This window comes from Corylus avellana, chromosome 3 (assembly GCF_965113065.1).
Source record: "Corylus avellana chromosome 3, dhCorAvel1.hap1.2, whole genome shotgun sequence".
NCBI classification, from domain to species: Eukaryota; Viridiplantae; Streptophyta; class Magnoliopsida; order Fagales; family Betulaceae; genus Corylus; species Corylus avellana.
This window is the reverse complement of record NC_142492.1, coordinates 19,009,671-19,033,931: the sequence shown is the minus strand read 5'-3', so window position 1 is coordinate 19,033,931 and position 24,261 is coordinate 19,009,671. Positions and strand designations below refer to the sequence as shown.

The following is a 24,261-nucleotide window of genomic DNA, read 5'->3' as shown; positions in this document are numbered from 1 at the left end:
AATAGTGAGCCTTTGGTTCTAGAAAACATTGAGAGTGAAGAGAATAGGTGAAAGAGACCTCCAATCCAAGTTACAAAGATGCATAGGGCAAGATTTTCCAAGCATCAAGAGAATCTGAACTAGCACCCCTTAAAAAACGATATTAACTCCAATCTTCCATAATGATCATCACTTGAGTATCACATATACTTCTAAAACGGAGAATGTTTTATGTCAGAAATGTATTACTGCACTACTTACTACGTTTGGACATGTAATGGACACAGCTCAAACTAATCTACTACTATCTTCAGTACCAAAAAGCCTCAAATAGTGTTGAATGGAATATATATATATATAGTCTGCAGAAGTATATTAGGATACATTGTAAATACCCTTTTTCTGCTGATTATACATTAAGTTTTAAACTACAATAGAATGGGTTGTAACAAGTTAAGGAACGAATCTTGATACCAATATTAATATTCAAAAGTATGATGTACACTACAGAAAAACCCTTGAGCTTCGATTTTGAACTACTTTCTGGAAATCTATAATTGAATCGCACTTCACATATTCTGACAACAAGTTGAAAGGACCCTGCCCAAGAATAAAGCAGACAGGAGGAGAAAAAAATTGATCAGATGATATTAACAGTACTTGATTAAGTCTCACAGAGAAACTATTGACACCAAAGCACCAAGGGTCAAGTCAATTAATAAGATAAGTGATAATTTACAAAAAAAAAAAAAATTTAAAAATTTAAAAAATCAAACATACAGACACACAAGGGAAGGGGGGGGGGGGGGGGGGGGGACTGAGCAAATTTTACCTTTTCACTTTGCAGAGTCCTTTTTATCCTCTTCTGGCTAAGGTTTCATATTTGTGTGATATTCCTTTTTGCAATTATGGCTACATTCCTTGGGGATACCTCTGGATCAAAAATAGGTAGCATGGTCACTTCCAGTGAACTGCCTTGTTCTTGGAGGAACAGTAATCGATCGAGCAGAAGAAAAGTTTCCAAAAGAGGCCCCATAGCTGCTCGAAGAGACCAGTAAGGCCCTATGAGTTCCTGTATGTGATTAGTATATAAATCAGTAGTTGTCCAGGGTTGCTCCCATGTTAAAGCATTTTCAGCAGATAAACAGTATTGCGACTTCTTAGAAAGGGCACTTTACTGGCTGTTGGTGCAACCCACCATTACATATCTTCACCCTACAATTCAAGCAATCAAATTCCAAGGATTCTCAAACAATCAAGTCCAATGAAAAGGATTCTACGGTTTACAAGAGAATTATGATCTGTAACTAAAATCAAACATCTTATGCTATGTTGTATTACAGTAATTTATGATACACCACATTATAAAAACTTGTGGTAAGTCCTCTTAGAGTGATGAAGTGTCGATTAACATGGACCTACAAATAGTTAACAAAATCCTCAATTATATGGAACTACAAGTAGCCAATTATAGTAAATTATTTATTGAAGGTTTATCCAGAAACTTTAATGCAAGGATGTAGGCTCTTCCTATTAATTTTCTTTTTAATGCAGTTTCTTTTCCTTTTCTTTCCTTTTTCTTTTCTCCTCTGGAATGACGGAAGAGCTTTGTTTTTGAAATTAAATTGTGCTGATTCTTTTACAAGTTAATATGTAGTAGAAAAAGCCCAAAAAATGGGGTGCAACTAGTAATGTGTACTATATAGGAGCATATGGAGTGCAACTAGTTGTTCCTTTGCACATAATGCAAAAGAACAACGTTCTAAATCTCTCCACTATGATAACTTTCAAAGTGTTCCTTCCAACAAGCCAACAGAACTTCAGCCACCATGCTAGGCTAAGCCACATCACCCCCAAACAAACAAACCACAGGATGAGTGTAGCAAAAATAGTAGTATAAAGCCCCTTCCATTCATGGGCATCAACTGTGGATACCAATATGCATTTGGAATGTAATATACCAATTTATTATATCAACACAGACAACACATAAACATCATGAGCAAGACTATGAAATGGTAGGCTTTCCAATAAAAGATGTAGTCTAGTATCTTTTTAAGCCATAACCAGAACATAATGCATTCAAGATGCAATAGTAAGTACTAGGCGATTGAAGTAACCTACAGCAAATGGCTCTGCTTCCTTCCATATGTCATGCAAATCTATATCGGTCAAAGCTTTGAGACCAAGACGACATAATCCAGACTGGCTGTACTTCTCAAAAAGTGCATATGACTCAACAGATTTAGGCCCTTCACATCTTGTAATCTTACTGAAAGAAATTCCATGAGATGAGGCATCTGTGTCCATTGCCAAGCCAGAGTTTTCATCTGCATCATATTTAAATTAGTTCACAGGTACTCCCCATCATCGTAACAATAAGCCTAGCTATAAACATTTCAAGCTATGACACTCCACAAAATTCAACGAAGCTGTTTGATTGTCCATTGCTGCTGATATGATTTTTGTTGGGCTAACAGTTCAGTTTAGTCTCTTCCTGTCATATGATCGCATTTCCCTTCTTTTTTTTTCTTAGGATAAGTTATTTTCCCCTTTGGTACTGGGTGAGGCTGAGAGGAAGCAAGAGAGAAGGAGCAAGAGAGAGTGATCAATTTCAACTGGAATTCTGATAGACCTTCGAAACCTGTGCTGAACCCATCATTTACCTGTTTCTGGATCTGTTTGGTCAATATTTGGGCAATTTTCTTTCCTGTTTGAATGCAAGTATGGGTCTGTAATTGGTTTATGATGCAACGAAGACTCCACTTTCCTCTGCTGTCGGCGACGCAAAGCCTTTCCTTGTCGACCGATACAAGGACTTGTTATCATGACTTCAGGATAATATTTACAAAGAACCTTCAGGAGAAAAAAACAAGAAAATGTAATTTGCAATAGAGAGGATGCAACCAACTTACAAAGATAGCATACATAAGAAAACTGCACTTTCTTCAAAAAAAAAAATAGAAGGAACAGAAAATAGATCACATAAATTGCACTTTCTCCAAGCGCCAATGGATGCTTGTAGCACCATGTTCAAAATATTTTCTAATAAACGAGTGCCGGATAAGAAGCGAATGCTGCCAGTACAACAATGGCATTCACATTAAATGACAACCACTAGCATTTGGCTCATCAAACATCAAGGCTACCACAAGTTTCCTAGTGTAACACAAGAAGACATACAAACTGAAAGATTAAGTTAAATTGACAGTATTCCAAATAAACTGAAAAGACAGACAGGCAATTGAGACTAAAATTGGACACCTTTTGAATCTGTTTAGTCAAATTTCAAGTTTTTTTTATCATTAACACCCCAACTTTGTTTCTCTGGATGTGATCATCCACTTGCAAGATTGTTTAATATAATTACTTTCTTTGAAGCAAGGAACTTCACATGCAAATAATATAAAAAGTAAAGTACCCATCCTACAAGAAAAGTAGACATTTAGTAAGAAGTATGTGTTTGTGTTACTTAGCATGTGCATATTTGTGTATAGGTGTATATATGTAAATATGTGTGTGTGTGTGTGTGTGTGTGTGTGTGTGTATTTGTACTATGTATTTACATACACAAACAGAAATCTGAGAAAAACATACTCATGAGATACTCAAGCTATAATGCTTTTACCAACAAATTAGATTCAAGAACAAGACTTTAAGGGAAATATCATTAGAACAATAGTGATCAAGGTATGCAGCAAGCAGAAGTCACAACAAAAACACTTCAAAAGAGATTTAAACAAACAGGCAATAATACTAAATATGAGTTGACTTCAAAGATGTTTATTTTGGAAAAGGAGAAAAAAATATTGTGGACATGCTTCTTAGATATGATTTCAACTTCCAATAATTAAAAATCTTCATATCCTTCTCTCTTTCTGCTATGTCATATCGGTGGTTTGCAATTGAAAATCCAAGCAAATCCAAACAAAATTTTCTGATGTTTACATTCTCATCAAATCAGCCTATTGACATCAAGTTCATCAGATTGCACAGGATAATCTGATTTTTCATTTAAATGACAAGTAGCCTTCAAAGATCTAATAAAAATGATTTGGACTGATAATCTTGGCCCTATATAATTAACAGGTCTAATCCTTCTGCGCTCTTTTTCTTAAACTCAAATTAAAGTTTCCAACTCTATAGTCTAAAGGATCAACTTCAAGCAAGTTTTTAGCATGACTCAAGGAATCACTAGCTGTATATGTGCTATACCCTAAAGAACTAGTTAATACTACAATGTCCCAGTACCAAATGATGTTACTAAATTGGCTTGCACTTCATTTGTCATGACACGAGGAAGTGTTTGCCATATCTACATTATATCCCAAAATGATTAGTCATAGTTATGATTGGAGCTTTTTAAAATTACTAATAAAATTCATAAAGCGGAGGTCACTAGTTCAAATTTCCCCTTTCCTACTTGTGTGGACATGTCAAAAACAAAAAAGTTAACCCCAAGAGGTTGGCTCAGTGGTTGGATAGCCTAGGACTTTGAGTACAAATTGCTTCTTGGGGCCATTGAACTGCCCCTTAAATTAACTGAAGTACACTTGCGGAAAACTCCTTGCCAAAGGCATGTACACCCCGGGATTAATCGAAGCAAAGCTCCAAATACAATCCATATATATATATATATATATAATAAAAATCCAGTTACACATAGTACACAACCAATGTGAGACTTTACACCTATGCAACACCTTTACAATCCATCCACCCAATACAGAACTTAGCATACCTTCAAGGTCCAGAGTGTCACTTTTTTCCCCATGCATAATGAATAAGTTGCACTCCCAAAATTAATCATTAATCGATCTTGTATGTGTGTAAAGATTGCACATCTACTTGGAATAAAGTTTTGTGCAGAATGATACTCGGTGCTCATCAGTGCTCCCTAAAATATACATAAGTTCTGCAAATTGGACTAAAAGTCTTTCTCTAATGCTGACTTTCCTGGGCTCATTGAAGTCGTTGCCCACTAAGACCTATAAAATTACAATTTAAGTGATTTACAAAAAGAGTACTTCATTATACTAATGATTAGCTCATAATTTGATTAGGAGATATGTTTTTTCAACCACCTAGTTCTCAGAACAAAAGGGTAGGAGCATTTAAAGACTATGGGAACTTACCTATATTTTTTAAAGAACCTCAAGGAACCTTATCGAAATTAGCACCACAAAGACTCAATGAGCTCTAGTTCAAAAGGCATATCCTCCCTTATATGTACACACGGTATAGGGCCTGTTTATGGGTTTAAAATCCAACAGGTGCCTGTGTTACTATCCAATCAAAAGAATTAACACCTTACAGAACGTAAATGAATTAGCACTACTTAAATATTGAATGTCAAGAAAAGAAAAATCATAACTCGTGAATTATAAAACTTATCCGAATTTCCTATTATTATAAAAGCAGCTTTGCATAAGATCCAAGCTTTCCAGTTTGAATTTCTCAAAGTATCTTGTCATGACAATTGAGACATAAAGTGCAATGGTTCAGAAAAATCAAAGTGAGGAAATATGAAGTGGCAACAACGCTGAACCAGTTACAGGGAAATTTAAGATTAAATGAGTTACTAATGCGCACATATACCCACCAAGGCATTATGCATGTCAGTTTATATTTTAAGTCATTCTCATCAGTAAAAACTATTAGTAACGTTATGAATGCATAAATACTGACAGCAAAAACGTAAATCCCAGATAACACAACAATTGTTCATCACTTAAGGAGGAAAATATTTAAAAGCATTGTTCTCAATGTGGAAGTCCTTTTTTCATAGCATGGAAGCCTCTTGATCAGGTGAAAGTGTTTCACAGTATTGTAGAGTTTGCATGAAAACTTTGAGGGAAAGAGGCTCGTAATCTTATACGTAACCTACCTCACATTTATTACTTAGGTTGCAAAATATATCAAACTGACCAAAATACCCATATAACAAATTCTCAACAAACTCTTCTAACACTTCTCAAGCTGACGCATATATATCAAGCAAACCCAACTTGGAACAAATAAACTCTAACCAATTACGACACAAATTCTGTAAACATGTTAGCTAATTGGTCTCCTAACTTCACAAATGGTGTAAATATATTTCCACTAAGTATCTTATCACGAATGAAATAACAATCAACCTCAATATGCTTGGAGTAGTTTAGGGCTATGCGTATAGACCTAGAGTGGAGTAGTCGAGCTTGTGGGCAACAATACCACACGAGAAGGAGAGACAAACTCGGATTAGAGGTGGAACTGGCAGCGGAATGGACGAGTGACATCAGTCTCAAGAATTACCAGCAGTAAAGTATGGAATAGACTCAACAAACATTACATTGGCACTAGTGAAGTAGCGTCGAATAATAGGACAACGATGATAACCCTTCTTGGAATAACCAAGAAAGACACATTTAGTAGCACGATGATCAAGTTTATCAAAATTGGGACCTACTTTGTGAACATAATGAGATAACGGACACCTGAAAACCTTCAATGGCGTGAACATGGAAGAGAGAAAAAAAAAAAAAAAAAAAAAAAAAAAAAGAAAGAGAATGAGGAGAGAGACTTTCTAAGACACGAGATTAATGAGATAGCATGCAGCAAGAACATCACTCCAAAATTGTTAGGGAAAATGCATATGAAATAAGAGAGCACGCACAACATTCAATAAATGACAATTCTTGCATTCAATCACACCATTTTGTTGGGGAGTGTGAATGCAAGATGTTTGATGGATAATGCTTTTATCAAACAGATAGGATGCAAAAGAAGTATATGCTTTGGCATTATCAGAACCCAAGATACTGATTTCTAACCAAATTGAGTTTTAATGGCATTACAAAAGCTTGAAAAGATGGAAAATAACTCGAACAATTTTTCACTAAAAGTAATCATGTCATACAAGAAAAATCATCCACAAAGGTCACAAAATAATAAAATTTATTGGAAGCAACGTTAACTGGTCCCCATAAATCAAAATGAACTAATTCAAAAGGACTAGAAACCCTACTCACAACACTTGACGGAAAAGAGACACAATGGAGCTCACTTAGCTAACAAGCTTCTCAATGCAAGAACGATACATGACTAAGACTAAAAACTTGACAACTCAAAGTAGAAAGGGAAGGATGACCATACAACAATGCCACTGAGAGCAAAGAGTGACGACTAAAAAGCTCGAGGTGGAGAAATAGGTGCAAGATCTAGATAATACAACCCACCAACTTCAAGCCCCATACCAATCATCCTCTTCACCTTGAGATCCTGAAAAATGCACAAATATGCGTAAAAACTAACATAACAATTAAGAGCTTTAGTAGGGTCGAAGTAAGCAACTCTAGTGAGGGGAACCATTAGCTAAGGAACACTTTGAGGCGAATGAACAAGATGATAATCAAGATGACTCATACTCGGGATTCCACCCAATGAGAAATCAAACAACATCCACATATTGACGTTGCTTCTCCATAACTTTTACCTTAGTGCCCGAAGGACCGATAGGCTCATCATGTCGTCACAAGGGAGAGCTACCAGGTTGGGAACTTACCTAGGCGAAGGCCACCTCGCAGATAGCACACACCTTCTCGTAACCGTCCTTCAGTGTGCTTGCCATGCTACCCATGCAATCCGGTACCGGTCATGACTTGTGTAGTGTCTCGGGGTTAAACATTTACTAACATGAACACACATGTAACATTTCATATAATTTTGCAAACTCATCTATAATTGTGTAATACACCATGAAACCTTGAGAGCTATTTTCAGTCACAATCACAGTCATGTATAAAAAGATAAGGCAATTGTAACACGTAAAATTCTTAAACAATGACATGTGAATGAATAAAACTTGGCATTAAAATATGAAAGGAAATGCAATTTAAAATCATGTAAGTGGATGATTTATAAAATCCCCAACATTTTTCCAAAGGTTTATAACAAAATATGTTGGGGTTTTTAGTGTTGTGTCCCCTCACCTGAATTTGATGATGGCTAGCGTTGGGTTGTCCTTCTATCTAAATAAATTGCAAAGATAAGCTTAGAGGAGTATTCTGGAATTTCAAGTCTAAAATTAAATCAAGGTATCCTTAAGGATTAATGTTATAAGGCATGAATTGATAAAAAGGATTAAATCGATTCTGTGGTTCCAAGGTATATATATATATATATATATATATATATATATATATATATAGCCCTTTTTTTATATATAAGTAATGTTGTAAACATTACTTTCTTGTGTACTTAGAGGCGCTTTGCGCTTTCTTTTTTTATATATATACAGCCCTTAAAAGACTTCCATATTGAAATAGCAAAATTGCTTGATTGGTTACAATAGGTGCTAGCACCCATATATACTGTAAACTTAATATTAAAGAATGTATAATATAATACTTAAAAGTAATGTAATGTCTTGAGATGAGCCATAATCAACAGTCCTTCAGTGGATTATGGGATGAAGTGAATTATTGGAAGAAGTGGATTATGGGAGGATGATGTCTGCCGGTCTTCTTTGCACTTTGAATAGAATATTAGCTTGATTGATGAGTCAGTTTAACAGCCCTTACGAAAACATATACATGTCTAATCCCAAGCCATAATCAATGGTCCTTCAGTGGATTATGGGATGAAGTGAATTATTGGAAGAAGTGGATTATGGGAGGATGATGTCTGCCGGTCTTCTTTGCACTTTGAATAGAATATTAGCTTGATTGATGAGTCAGTTTAACAGCCCTTACGAAAACATATACATGTCTAATCCCGAGCCATAATCAATGGTCCTTCAGTGGATTATGGGATGAAGTGAATTATTGGAAGAAGTGGATTATGGGAGGATGCAGTATGCCGGTCTTCTTTGCACTTTACATAGAATATTAGCTTGATTCAAGAGTCAGTTTAACAGCCCTTACGAAAACATATACATGTCTAATCCCAAAAATTTTTTGAGAAGTAAAGATGTATTATCAAAGCGCAGAGGGGTGCAACCCTAGTACACAGGGAGTATACAAGAGAGCGACTAAGAGAGAGAAAAAGAAGAAGAAAACATAGAAAGGAAATCAGGGAAACTAATCACTAAGGGCGCTAGCCAACCAGCAGTCCAAGTGAATAGGATGTACAAAAAAAAGTGTGTGAGATCCTCAATATTCCTAGACGAGTCCTCGAAGCATCTAGCATTTGTCTCAGTCCAGATGCACCACATAAGACAAAGAGGAACCATCTTCCACACAACAGCACTGCGGGCTTTGCCACCCGACCACCAAGAGTCATACAACCCCCTAACACTGCCAGGCATCACCCAACACAAACCAAACCGAGAGAAAACGGCATTCCACAAAATACGCGCAACCCCACAATGAAGAAAGAGATGGTCAACTGACTCCCCATCCGATTCACACATGCAACAACGATTAATCACAACAATACCTCTCTTCCGAACATTATCCAAGGTTAAAGTCTTCCCAAGCACGGCCGTCCAAGCAAAAAAAGCCACTTTCGAAGGAGTCTTGGTGCGCCATAAACTCTTCCAAGGGAAAGGAGAGGGATCTTTAGAAGCAAGGATCCTGTAAAAAGATCTAACCTCAAAATTACCTTTGCGAGAAGAGATCCACCACATCCGATCATCCCCTACCCCACGCATCAAGTGCGAATACAAGAGAGTGTAAAAAGAGGCCAAGATCTCCACTTCCCAATCATGAACCCTACGGATGAAGGAAACATTCCACTGCACAGAGCCATTTGTACACTCCCTGTTATCTGCAATAGACGCTTCCTTGTTGGTGGCAATAGAGAAGAGACCAAGAAAAGCATCTTTGAGAGACATGTCACCGCACCAGATATCCTCCCAAAACCTGATATTGGACCCAACTCCAGGGACCAATCTAATGTGGCAATGAAACGACCTCCACCCCCTACTAATATACTTCCATAATCCCACCCCATGCGAACCCCTGGGAACCCTAGAACGCCAACCACCCCAAACGGCACCATACTTTGCCACCAAAATCTTTCTCCACCAAGCCTCTTTCTCATGAGCAAATCTCCACAACCATTTCCCCAACAAAGCTTTATTCATCAAACGCATATTCCGGATCCCTAAACCACCCTCAGAGATCGGAGAACATACCTTATTACAACTAACCAGATGGAACTTAAACTCATCATTGATCCCACCCATAAGAAATCTCGTTGAATCTTCTCCATACGCTTCGCCACGGAAGCCGGAATAGGAAACAGAGACAAGAAATAAGTGGGAAGATTGGATAAGGTGCTCTTGATGAGAGTAATCCTCCCCCCCTTGGACAAATACAAGCGTTTCCAAGGAGCCAACCTTCTGGCATACTTCTCCATCAAGTCCTCCCAACTGGCCTTGACCTTAAACGGGGCCCCCAAAGGGAGACCCAAGTACTTCAAAGGCATAGAAGTAAAACCGCAGCCAAGAATACCAGCCAGAGTGCTCGTATTATCCACACTACCAACAGGGACCAAGACAGATTTAGCCAGATTCACCTTTAATCCAGAAACGGCTTCAAAGCAAACAAGTAAAGCACCAATGTTTCTAACTTGATTAGGATCTGCCCCACAAAAAACCAAAGTGTCATCAGCAAATAGAAGGTGAGAGACAATAACTCGATCCGACTCTCTTCTTCCCACAGAAAAGCCAGAAATGAGACCCCTGTTTATCGAGGCATTGATCATCCTACTGAACGCCTCCATGACTAGAACAAACACGAAAGGAGAAAGAGGGTCTCCTTGCCTCACTCCCCTTGAACTACCAAAGAATCCGGAAGAAGATCCATTGATCAAAACCGAGAATCGCACAGACGAAATGCAATGTTCAATCCAGGAACACCATTTCTCTCCAAAACCGCACCTTCTCAGTACGTAAAGTAGAAACTTCCAATTCATATGATCATAGGCCTTTTCCATATCTAATTTGCACACTAAACCAGGTTCCCTGGATCTAATTCGGCTATCCAAGCATTCATTGGCAATGAGAACTGAGTCCAAAATTTGCCTACCTTTAACAAAAACATTCTGGGGTTTAGAGATGACCCTATCCATCACTTTCTTCATTCTATTAGCTAAGACCTTTGCAACAATCTTATAAGTCCCTCCTACAAGGCTAATCGGACGAAAATCCTTAACATCGGAAGCTCCATGTATCTTCGGAATAAGGGAGATGAATGTAGCATTAAGGCTTTTTTTCAAATTTACCTCGCTCATGAAACTCTGCAAAAACCGCCATGATATCCACCTTAAACACATCCCAGCAATCCTGGAAAAAAAGCCATAGAAAAGCCATCCGGTCTTGGCGCTTTGTCCCTGTCCATACCTTTCACCACCTCCCACACTTCCCTTTCCTCGAAAGGAGCTTCCAACCTAGAGGCCTCACCGACATTCAGTGTATCAAAATCAAGATCATCTAGTCTCGGTCTCCAGTTGAGGATCTCTGAAAAAAGAGACTCGTAGAAACTGGTAATGTGATTGCTAATGACCCCTTGATCTGAAGTAATAGAACTACCCACAGTCAATGACTCAATAGAATTATGTCTTCTGTTTGCGTTAGCAATCTGATGGAAAAATTTCGTGCATTTGTCTCCCTCTTTCAACCAACGAATCCTGGATTTTTGCCTCCAACTAATTTCCTCATGTAAGAGAAAAGTCTCCAATTCTCTGGCTAACAACCTTTTCCTCCCAATTTCTTCAGCAGATAACCCTCTCTCTTCCTCCACCCTCTCAAGAGCCTCTATATCATCCATACGAGCCTTAATACTCCCTCCCACATTGCCAAATTCCTGATCATTCCATCTCTTAATATCCCCCTTGAGTGCTTGCATCTTTTTTGCCAAAATAAAGCTCGGAGTACCATGGAAATGGTAAGACTCCCACCAACATCTAACTTTGTCCACAAAACCTTCCGCTTTAAGCACATATTCTCGAACTTGAAGGGTCTTTTACCTCCCAAAATGCAACTACAATCAAGAATAATAGGTGCATGATCCGAGCACACCCGAAGCAACCTTTTTTGTCGCATACTTGGGTAACGAGCTTCCCATTCCGGAGAGACTAGGAATCGGTCTAGCCGTGACCAGGAATGGTTGTTAGACCAAGTAGAAACCCCCCCAACTAGCGGGAAATCCATGAGACCCTGCTCCGATATGAAATCTGCAAAATCCCTCATCGCCGACCGAGAGTAAGCCCCCCCGGATCTTTCACTAGGAAACAGAGTAGCATTGAAATCCCCACCTATACACCAAGGCAAATCCCACCAACTCATAAGACCCACCAATTCCTCCCATAGTAGACGCCTGACGTTGTCTCTATTAGGGCCATACACCCCAGCAAAAGCCCAAACAAAACCATCATCGACGTTTCTAAAGGAGTAAGCCGCCACAAAACTGCCCAAAGCCACCTCAACCTTCGTAACTACTCTTCTATCCCATAACACCAAAATACCACCCGAGGCCCCTCTCGAAGGAACATAGCACCAATCCGCATAAGGGCACCCCCACAAACTCCTCACAGAATTGTTTGTGACAAAGTCCACCTTTGTCTCTTGAAAACACACTATATCCACCTTCCAACTTCTAAGAAGATTTCTAACCCTTAGCCTTTTATCCCTTACATTCAAACCCCTCACATTCCAAGAAAGGATCTTCGGCTTCATTAATTAGACCGATTAGCCCTCCCCTTTTTGCTGTCCCTCAAAGCACTTCCACTGTGCACCTCATAATTAATGGAAGAATTAACATTAATGAGCTCTCTCTTACCTTTTCTTCACGTATGTGTTTCCACGGCCAGCCCCTCTTTCAACGCCTCTCCCACTTCCTTACCATTGTCCTCATTATCAGCCATAATGAGCCCAATAGCCTCTGCCAACTTCCCGTCCTCACCATCACAAGAGACACCCACAAATTTGCTGAATTGAGTAACAAACTCCACCGAAATAGGCTCCTGATCCTCAAAAGGAACCAAAGCTAGAGAATCTGGAACTGGCGACTCACCCTGCAAACTGTGATCCTTACCCCCAAAATAATCTTCTCCCAAAGAACAAAAACTCTCTTCATAAGCGCTGACCGTAGTCCCCACTCCTAGCATATCCCACTTCTTCAGACCCAGAGGAATCTCCCCCTGCAAAACAAGCATCTTCTGTCCAGCACTATTACCCTCCCCCAAATCCTTTCCCGTCATCTTCTGACTCATGTCCGGCAGCTCCCATCTTTCAAAACCCGGAGGAAGCTCGTCCTGCAGATCACACCCTTCCTTGCCCGACAGCTTCGCCGGCTGACCCAGCCTGATATTCATCAAATGGCCTGAGCCTCCTCCCTCCCCCTTGTCAAACTCCCTTCCAAACTTCCCCCCTACCTTCGAAATTACCGTCTGCCCCACCATTACCGGCTTCTTCAGCTTCGCACGATCACCGGCAGCAGCCCCAGCCCCAGCAGGTTCCGACAGAACAGCACTAGTAGAAATTTCTCTACGATCACCTGCCGGGAGGGTCATCGGCTCCTTACCCCAAATACCCAGGCCTGGGTCGCACACCCTCGTCGATGCCGGAGCTTGTGCGACTGTTCCGGTCGCTGGAGAGAGCACAGCAACTCTATCGGCGCCCAGAACTCCTTTCCCTGCGGCAACCTGTCGGCATTACCCTCGTCAGCGCCTCTGCCGGCGACCAAGAAAGAGCCGAAAAATCTGAAGAAATGAATATCGAAGGTGGTTGATGGCCAGAGTTGGACGACGAAGCACCCACATCCCCCGCCTTACCCACTGCCTTCCTGCTATACCATTTTAGAGTCTTGTTAGGTCCACATCCCACCACAGAGACCTGCTCCAAACTGGACTTCTGACCTGCCGTCTTCTTGGATTGGACCAAGGGCTGGATCTTAGACGGTCCACTAGGCTAATGGGCCACCAGTGGCCTCTCATCTTTAGGCCCACAAGACCCAAACCCACAACTACAAGTACACCTAGCTCCTATACCTTCGAGACAAATCATGATTTCCTCCTGTAACTTTAACAGGGAAATCTTCAGCCTTTCCTTCTCTTCCGCACACACGCAACCCTGACGGGCCTGACCAAACCTTCCAGCAGCATGCTCTTCACAGAGTTTCTCCTCGTAACTTGCAGTCTTCTTCTGCAGTATCCCACAACTGGCTCCACTAATCAACGCAAACCTACTCGTCGGACCCTTCGCCGGAGCAGCCACCTGAACCTCATGACCAACATGGCAGTCAGCACTAGAGTTGTTGATCCCTGCTTTTCCTCCTAATAGCCATTTGGGAACTCTCGCAATCGGTTCTGCATAAGACCCAAACGGTTCCTCTACCTGCTTCGATGAGGAAAGCAAGACCTCTGTAAAGCTCCTTCTCTTTTTCCCTGTCACTGTCCTCCTCTCTTCCCCAACGAACGGTTGAACAAAGTCAATAGCAATCCGCAACTCTGACTGAAGCTGGTCCCAGCCCTTCCTGTGCCAACCTTCAGGCACCATGACTCTACCTTGCCTCTCTCTACCATCAAACGCTTCTAAAACCAGAAAGCTCCCGTGCCTATTGAAACATTTCTGGGCTAACGTACGTGGAAAACTACGAATAGAGTCATCCCAAAATACCCTTGAATCCTCAACCGCCATCAACTCGTCAAAGATATTCACTAGCCACACCGCTTCTTTCCAATCCAGCCTTATCCAGCGTGACTTACCTCTGCAACGCTCTTGTAGTTTCAGCACCGTATCTCCATCCTTCACTATCAACACAAACTCCTTAGACTCCACTGTCCAGGCCCTAGACAACCCCATCACTTCTTGATCTAAGACAAATTGCTTTCAAAGATACTGCATAATGCCTTGAGATGAGCCATAATCAACGGTCCTTCAGTAGATTATTGGACGAAGTGAATTATTGGAAGAAGTGGATTATGGAAGGATGCTGTCTGCCGGTCTTCTTTGCACTTTGCATAGAATATTAGCTTGATTGATGAGTCAGTTTAACAGCCCTTACAAAAACATATACATGTCGAATCCAAAAATACTACGTATATATATAGTCTTTACGTGATATATAAAATAAAATCTGTATATATATATATATATACAGTCTTTACGTGATATATAAAATCAAATCCCAAAAATACTGCACACACACACACATATATATACACACACACTGACCTTACGTGATATATACATCAAATCCAATAAATATTGCATACACACATATACATATGTAAGTCGTATTCTTCTACAAGCCATTACAGGGAAGAAAAATCGAAAGCAACACTTCGATAGAAAAAGAGGAGAGCACACACACACACATATATATATACACACATTGACCTTACGTGATATACATCAAATCCAATAAATATTGCATACACACATATACATATGCAAGTCCTATTCTTCTACAAGCCATTACAGGGAAGAAAAATGAAAAGAAACACTTCGATAGCAAAAGACGAGAGGTTTACGGATTTATCAATGCGTAAAGAAAAATAGTCATGTATACACATCCAACCCCAAGAAAACAAGCAATAAAAATATTCTCAATCTCTTCAAGAAGACAGAATGTCAAGAGAGTCGATTTCTTACCTTGAAAAACTGGTTAGATGATGTTGTGCTATGAGCTGCCATGGAAGAAGAAAGAAAGAACAGAAAAACAAAAGACAGTAAATGGACGGTGAGAATTGTGATACAAAGGAGAGAGGCGTGAAAGAAAAGAAAAAACAAAGAAGAAAAGGAACATTACAGAAATTTTTGGAAGAACCTACAACAACTTCCTTGCTTGGCTTGGTTACAGAACGGTGAGGAAGATGAAAGCTCATGAGTTTTCTTTTATTTTTCTAAATAAACCAAAAGAGAGAAAGATTCGTGTATTAAGGTGATTGGCAAGTGGCTTCAAAAAGACTAAATGGGCTGAGAATGGCATACATGTGTCAAGGGGAAAAAGAGAGGAAAGACACGTTAGTCTTATTTCTTTCTTGGAGGCTACGTTGACTTTGATTTTAAATAGCAAATAAATAACATAAACCTCCCTCTATATTCTAGAAGACTATACCTACTGTTTAATTGGATAATGACCCTCCACTAGCTGTCTCCTAGTCTAATGAGTCTTGCTATATATATATAGCAAAATTCTTTATGATTCTATTTTAAATCTATAGAATTTATAGGATGTCACATCCTCCCCCCTTATTAAAATTCCGTCCTCGGAATTTGCTTAGTCTATATAAACGCACCATATTGCAACAGCAAGCATACACATAAAAATAAATAAATTTATCCGCTACCGCATACCTTATATTCTAATAGTTCTCAGCAAATAGAGATCGGTATTTCTTGCGTATATCATCTTCTAATTCCCATGACACTTCTTCAATTTCATGACTTCTCCACAGAACTTTTATTAGTGGAATGCTTTTCGTGCGTAACTCTTGGACCTTGCAATCTAGCAATTTTACCAGAATTTCTTCATATGCCATATCTCCTTGTACCTGCAGAGGTTCATATGTAATTATGTGGGAAGGGTCTGGGATGTATTTTTCCAGCATAGAGACATAGAAGACATCATGTATATTTGCAAGTCCTGGAGGCAATGCTATATACGATAGACCACGAAGCCTACTCTCTCAAGAATTTCAAACGGTCCGATGTAGCGGGGGTTCAACTTCCTTTCTTGCCAAATCTAGTAACTCCCTTCATTGGTGCCACTCTAAGAAACACCTCGTCTCCTTCAGCAAATTCCAAGTTTCTTCGAAGCATATCTGCATAGCTCTTCTGCCAATCTTAAGCTGCTGACAATCTTATTCGGATTAATGGAACTTTATCTATGGTATCCTGCACAATATCTGGTCCTAAAATTCTCCGTTCACCGAGCTCATCCAAGTAAAGCAGGGAACGACATTTTCGTCCATACAAGGCTTCATATGGGGCCATCCCAATACTTGCTTGATAGCTGTTATTGTAGGCGAATTCCACCAAAGAAAGGTAGTGTGCCCAGCTACCACTAAAATCCAATACGCCGGCTCGTAACATGTCCTTTTTTGATATATACAACATTACTTATCAAAAAAAAAAAAACATGTCCTCTAGTGTTTGGATGGTCTTCTCTGACTGTCCGTTTGTCTGAGGATAGTAGGCAGTGCTAAATCGCAATTTAGTCCCCATTGCTTCTTGTAAACTCTTCCAGAATCTTGACGTGAAACGAGAATCTCTATCCGACACTATCAATTCAGGTTCCCCATGTAACCAGACAATTTCCTGTAGATACAATTCTGTCAGCTTCTCCAATGAGTATTTCACCTTTATTGGTATAAAATGAGCGGCTTTAGTTAACCTATAAATAATCACCCATATTGGATCGTACCCAGCCTAACTTCGTGGTAACCCCACTAAAAAGTCCATGGCTATTTCTTCCCATTTCCATGCATGTATCTCTACAAGGTTGCAATGGTCCTGCAGGTTTTTAATGTTCCGCTTTGACTTGTTGACATGTCGAGCACCGCTCTACGAATTCAGCAACATCCCGCTTCATTCCATTCCATCAAAAACGCCCTTTACGATCCCGATACATTTAGTGCCTCCAAGGTGTACTGCGTATGGTGAGAAGTCTGCTTCCTCCAATATTAGCTTCCTTATCTCCTCATTATTAGGTACACAAACTCTATTCTAGTGGTATCTGAACAATCCATCTGATGTGGCATAAAATCCCAGGGCCCAACCTTTGCTGGCCCTCTCCTTTATTCGAATGATCTCCTCATCTTTTTCTTGGGCCATGCGGATCTCCTCCAGTAGTGTGGGTTTAATCTCGAGTTTCGTCATTAACACTTGCACCTCTCCTATTACAATCTCCATATCGAGCTTCTCAATGTCCATCTTCAGATTATGGGGTAAGGCTTTCAGGCACGCTATTTCACTTCTTGACTTTCTGTGCGACCACGTTGACTTTCCCGGGGTGGTAATTGATTACGCAATTGTATTCTTTTATTAGCTCCAGCCAACGCCTCTGTCTTAAGTTCAACTCCTTCTGCAAGAATAAGTATTTAAGGCTCTTATGATCTATATAAATTTCGCACATCTTCCCGGAAAGGTAGTGTATCTACAGAAAATTCTCCAGTTACATGGGATATCCGAATCGATAGTGTCGAATAGAGATTCTCGTTTCACGTCAAGATTCTAGAAGAGTTTACAAGAAGCAATGGGGACTAAATTGCAATTTAGCACTGCCTACCATCCTCAGACAGACAGACAGTCAGAGAGGACCATCCAAACATTAGAGGACATGTTACGAGCCTGCGTATTGGATTTCAGTGTTAGCTAAGCACGCTACCTTCCTTTGGTGGAATTCGCCTACAATAACAGCTATCAAGCAAGTATTGGGATGACCACATATGAAGCCTTGTATGGACGAAAATGTCGTTCCCCTCTTTACTTGGACGAGTTAGGTGAACGGAGAATTTTAGGACCAGATATCGTGCAGGATACCATAGATAAAGTTGCATTAATCCGACAAAAATTGTCAGCAGCTCAAGATCGGCAGAAAAGCTATGCAGATATGCGTCGAAGAAACTTGGTATATGCATTCCACTAGTAAAAATTCTGTGGAGAAATCATGAAATTGAAGAAGCGTCATGGGAATTAGAAGATGATATACGCAAGAAATACCCATCCCTATTCGCTGAGAACTATTAGAATATAAGGTATGCGAAAGCTGATACATTTATTTATTTTTATGTGTATGCTTGCTGTTGCAATATGGTGCGTTTATATAGACTAAGCAAATTCCAAGGACGGAATTTTAATAAGGGGGGAAGATGTGACATCCTATAAATTTTATAGATTCAAAATAGAATCATAAAGAATTTTGCTATTAATATATATATATAGCAAGACCCATTAGGACTAGGAGACAGCTAGTGGGGGTCATTATCCAATTAAATAATATGTAGAGTCTTCTAGAATATAGGGGGAGGTTTATTTTATTTATTTGCTATTTAAAATCAAAATCAACATAGCCTCCAAGAAAGAAATAAGACTAATGTTCTTTCCTCTCTTTCTCCCTTCCACACATGTATGTCATGCTCAGCCCATTCAGTCTTTTTGAAGCCACTTGCCAATCCCATTGATACACGAATCTTTCTATCTCTTTTGGTGTATTTAGAAAAATAAAAGAAAACCCTGAGCTTTCATCTTCCTCACCGGTCTATAACCAAGCCCAGCAAAGAAGTTGTTGTAGGTTCTTCCAAAAATTTATGTAATGTTCCTTTTCTTCTTTGTTTTTTCATTTCTTTCACGCCTCTCTCCTCAGTGTCACAATTCTCACCGTCCGTTTACTGTCTTTTGTTTTTCTGTTCTTTCTTTCTTCTTCCATGGCAGCTTATAGCACAGCATCATCTAACCAGTTTCTCACGGTAAGAAATCGACTCTCTTGACATTCTGTCTTCTTGAAGAGATTGAGAATTTCTTGGGGTTGAATGTATATACATGACGATTTTTCTACACCCATTGATAAATCCGTAAACCTCACCTCTTTTGCTATCAAAGTGTTGCTTTTGATTTTTCTTCCCTATAATGGCTAGTAGGAGAATAGGACTTGCATATGTATATGTGTGTATGCAATCTTTATTGGGTTTGATATATATATATATATATATATATATATGTGCACTATATATCCCTTGGAACCATAGAATCGATTTAATCCCTTTTATTAATTCATGTCTTATAAGATTAATCTTTAAGGATACCTTTATTTAATTTTAGACTTGAAATCCAGAATACTCCTCTAAGCTTATCCTTGCAATTTATTTAGGTAGAAGGACAACCCAACGCTACCCATCATCAAATTCAGGTAAGGGGACAACACTAAAAGCCCCAACAGATTTTATTATAAACCTTTAGAAAAATGTTGGGGATTTTATTAATCATCCACTTACATGATTTTAAATTGCACTTCCTTTCATATTTTAATTCCAAGTTTCATTCATTTACATGTCATTCTTTAAAAATTTTACGTGTTACAATTACCTTATCATTTTATACATGACTGTGATTGTGACTGAAAATAGCTCTCAAGGTTTCGCCATTAAGTCATCTTGTCGTCACAGGAGAGAGCTACCGGGTTGGGAACTTTCATAGGTGAAGGCCACCCGGCCGATAGCACACACCTTCTCGTAACCGTCCTTTGGTGTGCTTGCCATGCTACCCATGCAATCCGGTACCGGTCGTGACTTGTGTAGTGCCTCGAGGTTAAACATTTATTAACATGAATGCACATGTAACATTTCAGGTTGATGCATATTCCGCTCCTAACATATTGTGACAATTTGGTTGAAATACTCTTCCACACTCCGATACCCCTATTCAAGCCCAATATTGTTTACACACTTCATAAATCCCAATGATATTCCCTCTATACCAGAGTATATTTGCATGAGCTGATCCCAAATATCTTTGCCAATAAGAAGATGCATACAAGAAGATACAATATGCAGCTCGATACTATCCAACATAAGGGAGAAAATTTCATTATCTTCCTGGTCCCAAAGGTTAACGAAACTAAAGTCCGAAGGTTTCTCCAATGTCAAGTGATGATACATGCCTTTCGCTTTCAAGAATCCCGTTTACTTTCAAAGAAGTCATATGAGCATTAACCATAGAAGCCGAAGTGATCAAATCTGATTTAGTGCCCATAATGTATGTCTAATCCATCAAGAACTGTACCAACAGCAACAGTTAATCCCAAAAAACTCGAACTAGGACAATGCAAGCAGCAAATAACGACAACAGCTACCTGAGAAACCCACTGACAGTGCTGAAATAGTCCAAATATCAAAAGAAACAGCCCAAACCAAGCGAAAAAACAACCAAGAACTTGCGTAAATGAACAGAAACCGGGCAAAATACACCTTCATCGGCTGAAAACTACTCTAAACTGATCTGAACCAGCCGAAAAATGCCAAAAATGAACCGAAAAAGGCGCAAAAAAGGGGCTCGAACCAGCTGAAATCAAAAGAAACGTACCAGGAAGTGACCGAACCTGCACGACGAGTCGAATTGGAATGGGTCGAGTTGATGAAACAGGTTGACCCGAAACTATACGAGGAGACCCAATAAAGGAATCGGGTTGACCCAGCTCGGTGAATTGGCCTGACAATCTCTGTCTGGGCTAGACTGGAGATAGGTTGGACTCGACCCAAACCACAAACCTATACCTTGGTGGATATGGGTTGGGCTATGCTGAAGATTGGCTGGACTTGGCCCAAACTGAAACATTGATATTCTATTCCTGGATTACAAACAAATTGGATTGAACAATGGATATCCTTATCTTGAATCAAGGACAGTGAGCATCTGAAACCAAACAACCTTCTTCTCCAAAACTTGCCAACGATACTCAGACTATGTCAGCGACCACTACAATAACAGTGAAAGAGTCATATGTTGATCACAATTTTTGAACCACACAATATCCATAGCAAACACCATTGTCACTAAAATCACCAAAACACCACTACACTCAACTCCGAACACCAAAGACGGCATCGACCACTACAGAGACCACCATTCACAGCAACCAACCACCTTAAGCGATTTTTCTAAACAGGGTAGCACTTAAATCACAGCAGCCACTATCGCAGTTCTGCTAGTTACGTCAAAACCACTAACTACAACGGAACAAATGGAGACGACATCACACCACTGATTACAGTGATCTTGATGCCATTGACCTCCTAACATAGGTATTAGGTCAATGACTCGGTATTCTGCAATCACTAGAAAGAACAAAGTGGTCGTAATCTATAGGTAGCCTACCTCACACGTTTTATTATATAGGTTGCAGAATATATCAAACTAACCAGAATACCCATATACACCAGCCAAAATATCCATCCAACAAAAGCCTAATAAACCATTCTAACAAGAGAACTGCTATCTGTCCTTTTCCTATCCTTCTCCCATCCAACTTTTTTAAAAGTCAACCATTGAATTTGTAGGTCCCAAAATGTGGGCCCTACAAATTCAATGGTTATTTTTTTAAAGTTGGATGCAGGAGAAGGACGTTTAGACTATCTCTTTTAACAAATATCTTTTGTTAGAATATATTATGTGATTCGATTTTAGAGATTTGATTGTAATTGATTGTAATCTCCTATAAGCAGATTTGATTGTATTCATACTTGAATTTGATTTGATTTGATCTCTCCTACTATTTTGTATTATCTCCACCTCCAAACCTTTTATATTGTAAACTTCATTAAATGAATAAGAGCAAAATGCAACCCTTAAGACTTTATCCTGTGGATGTAGGTCGTAGATCGAACCACATAAATCTTTTGTTTCTCTTCCTTTTTCCCTCTCATTCTTGTGTTTATTTTTTCCTTTATTTCTTTAATTTCTTTCATGATTATAGTTTTCTTCATGGTATCAGAGCTGGCTAAAGCCAGTTGTTCAATCCTAGATTGCAATTTTTATTTTGTTCCTTCTCTTTTATTTCGGATCAACTTCAATCACAGTCACAAAACCCTTTTTTTTTTTTGGGTTCTTGATTTCCCTTTGATTTCTAGTTTGTTAAAAGAAAAATTGCTGTGTCTAGTCAGAGAACAAGAATCTCACCTTGCTTCGTCACTAGATCCACGGGGCAGAATCAACTCCACCCGACCTTCACCGGCGATCAACAGCTTAGCTTTGCCGCGCCTCCTCTACAATCTCATCCATGGCACAACTCCGATTTCTGCCATTCTCAACAAGCTTGGTTTCTCTACTGCTCTCCGGCTTCCTTTGGCCTCCAGCCGTCTGTGGCTCATATATGGTGCCTCCTTCAGTTGTCCATTGCCAATGTCGGCACCTTCCCCTCTGGCTGGCCCGTCGCCAGCATGGTTTCTCCAGCAGTCTGTCAGACCTTGTCGTTGGCAGACTACATCTGACCATCTCTATCTCCAGTCGTCCACGGCTCCGCGCCTCTGGTTCATCTAGCCATCCAAGGTCATTTTCGAGGCCTCCAACGATCGTCCATCAGCCCTTCTCCCAGTCGTCGTTATCACCATGTACAGTGTCTATGCAGCCATGCTCATATTTATCCATCGAATCCACCAGATTAGTTTTCCCTTGGACCACTCTTCATCAAGGGATGTGATCTCTAGCTTCAGAGTCACAAGTTTCTTTGTATAGCACAGGATTATGGCCCATTAGAGCCCATGTTGTAGAGTTTGCATGTAAGCTTTAGAGAGAAAAAGGAGGCTCGAAATCTCAAACATAGCCTAACTCACATTTTAATATATATAGGTTGCTAAATATATCAAACTAACCAAAATACCCATGTACACCAACTAACCAAAATATTTATGTAACAAAAGCCTAACAAGCTCTTTTAACAATTATCTTTTGTTAGAATATATTATGGGAATTGATTTTAGAGATTTGATTGTAATCTCCTATAATCAGATTTGATTGTATTCACAATCAAATCTGATTTGATTTGATCTCCCCTACCATTTTGTATTTTCTCCACTCCCCATAAATCGGGGACCTTTTGTATTGTAAACTTCATCAAATGAATAAGAGCAAAATGTAGCCCTTGAGGCTTTATCTAGTGGATGTAAGTCGTAGTAGACCTAACCACTTAAATCTTTTGTTTCTCTTCCTTTTTCCCTCTCTCATTCTTGTGTTTATTTTTCCTTGTTTCTTTAATTTCTTTTATGATTATAGTTTTCTTCATCTTTCATTTTTCATGACTTTATTTTTCAAGAATTTATTGATTATTCAAAACTTAAGGTGTACATAAATAGGGCCTACTTTGTATAACTTTCACGTACTCCCAGTGGACAGTTGTCCACTTATTTTCCTTTTTATCCTATTAAAATTATTCCTAATAATAAAAAAGGGTTTCATTGACAGAATTCTTAACATGGAAAAGTTAATAAACAACCCTCAACTGAACAAAGCCTAAGCCATTCTACTTAGGGATGAAGAGATGAAGAGATGATCAAGAGATGAGACTTTCAATTCTGTTTTACATTCAAAAGTCATATTTGTCATCAAACCGTCTGTCCAAAAAGCTTTAGTTGTTAGGAAGTAAGCCAATAATGTATATCAAACTCATAAAGATACCAACAGTACTGCTCCCCCTCATGTGTACTATAGGCTCGCCTAATGACAATGAACTAACTGCAGACTTATACACATAGGACAGAAGAAACTAACATAAACTAGCTGTCACAAAAACTTGAACCAAAGACCTCACCAACAGCAATATGAACAAAATATTAGGGCTTCAATCTTAAAAGCTTAAG

The 24,261-nt window shown here is 39.3% G+C and overlaps 1 protein-coding gene across 2 annotated transcripts in view; it reads right to left on the bottom strand.

Annotated features, from left to right (window-relative positions):
• Positions 1-312: 312 nt before the first annotated feature.
• Positions 313-24,261, bottom strand: part of LOC132176164 (S-adenosyl-L-methionine-dependent methyltransferases superfamily protein) — a 49,106-nt gene continuing 25,157 nt past the window's right edge. For both annotated transcript variants that reach the window (XM_088515061.1, XM_088515062.1), the window contains exons 10-13: positions 2,646-2,835; positions 2,104-2,309; positions 812-1,051; positions 313-579 (exon numbers count right to left, since the gene is read on the bottom strand). In XM_088515061.1, coding sequence (XP_088371187.1) covers positions 857-1,051; positions 2,104-2,309; positions 2,646-2,835 — 591 coding nt within the window. In that variant the 3' untranslated portion in view covers positions 313-579; positions 812-856. The remainder of the gene's footprint in view (positions 580-811; positions 1,052-2,103; positions 2,310-2,645; positions 2,836-24,261) is intronic.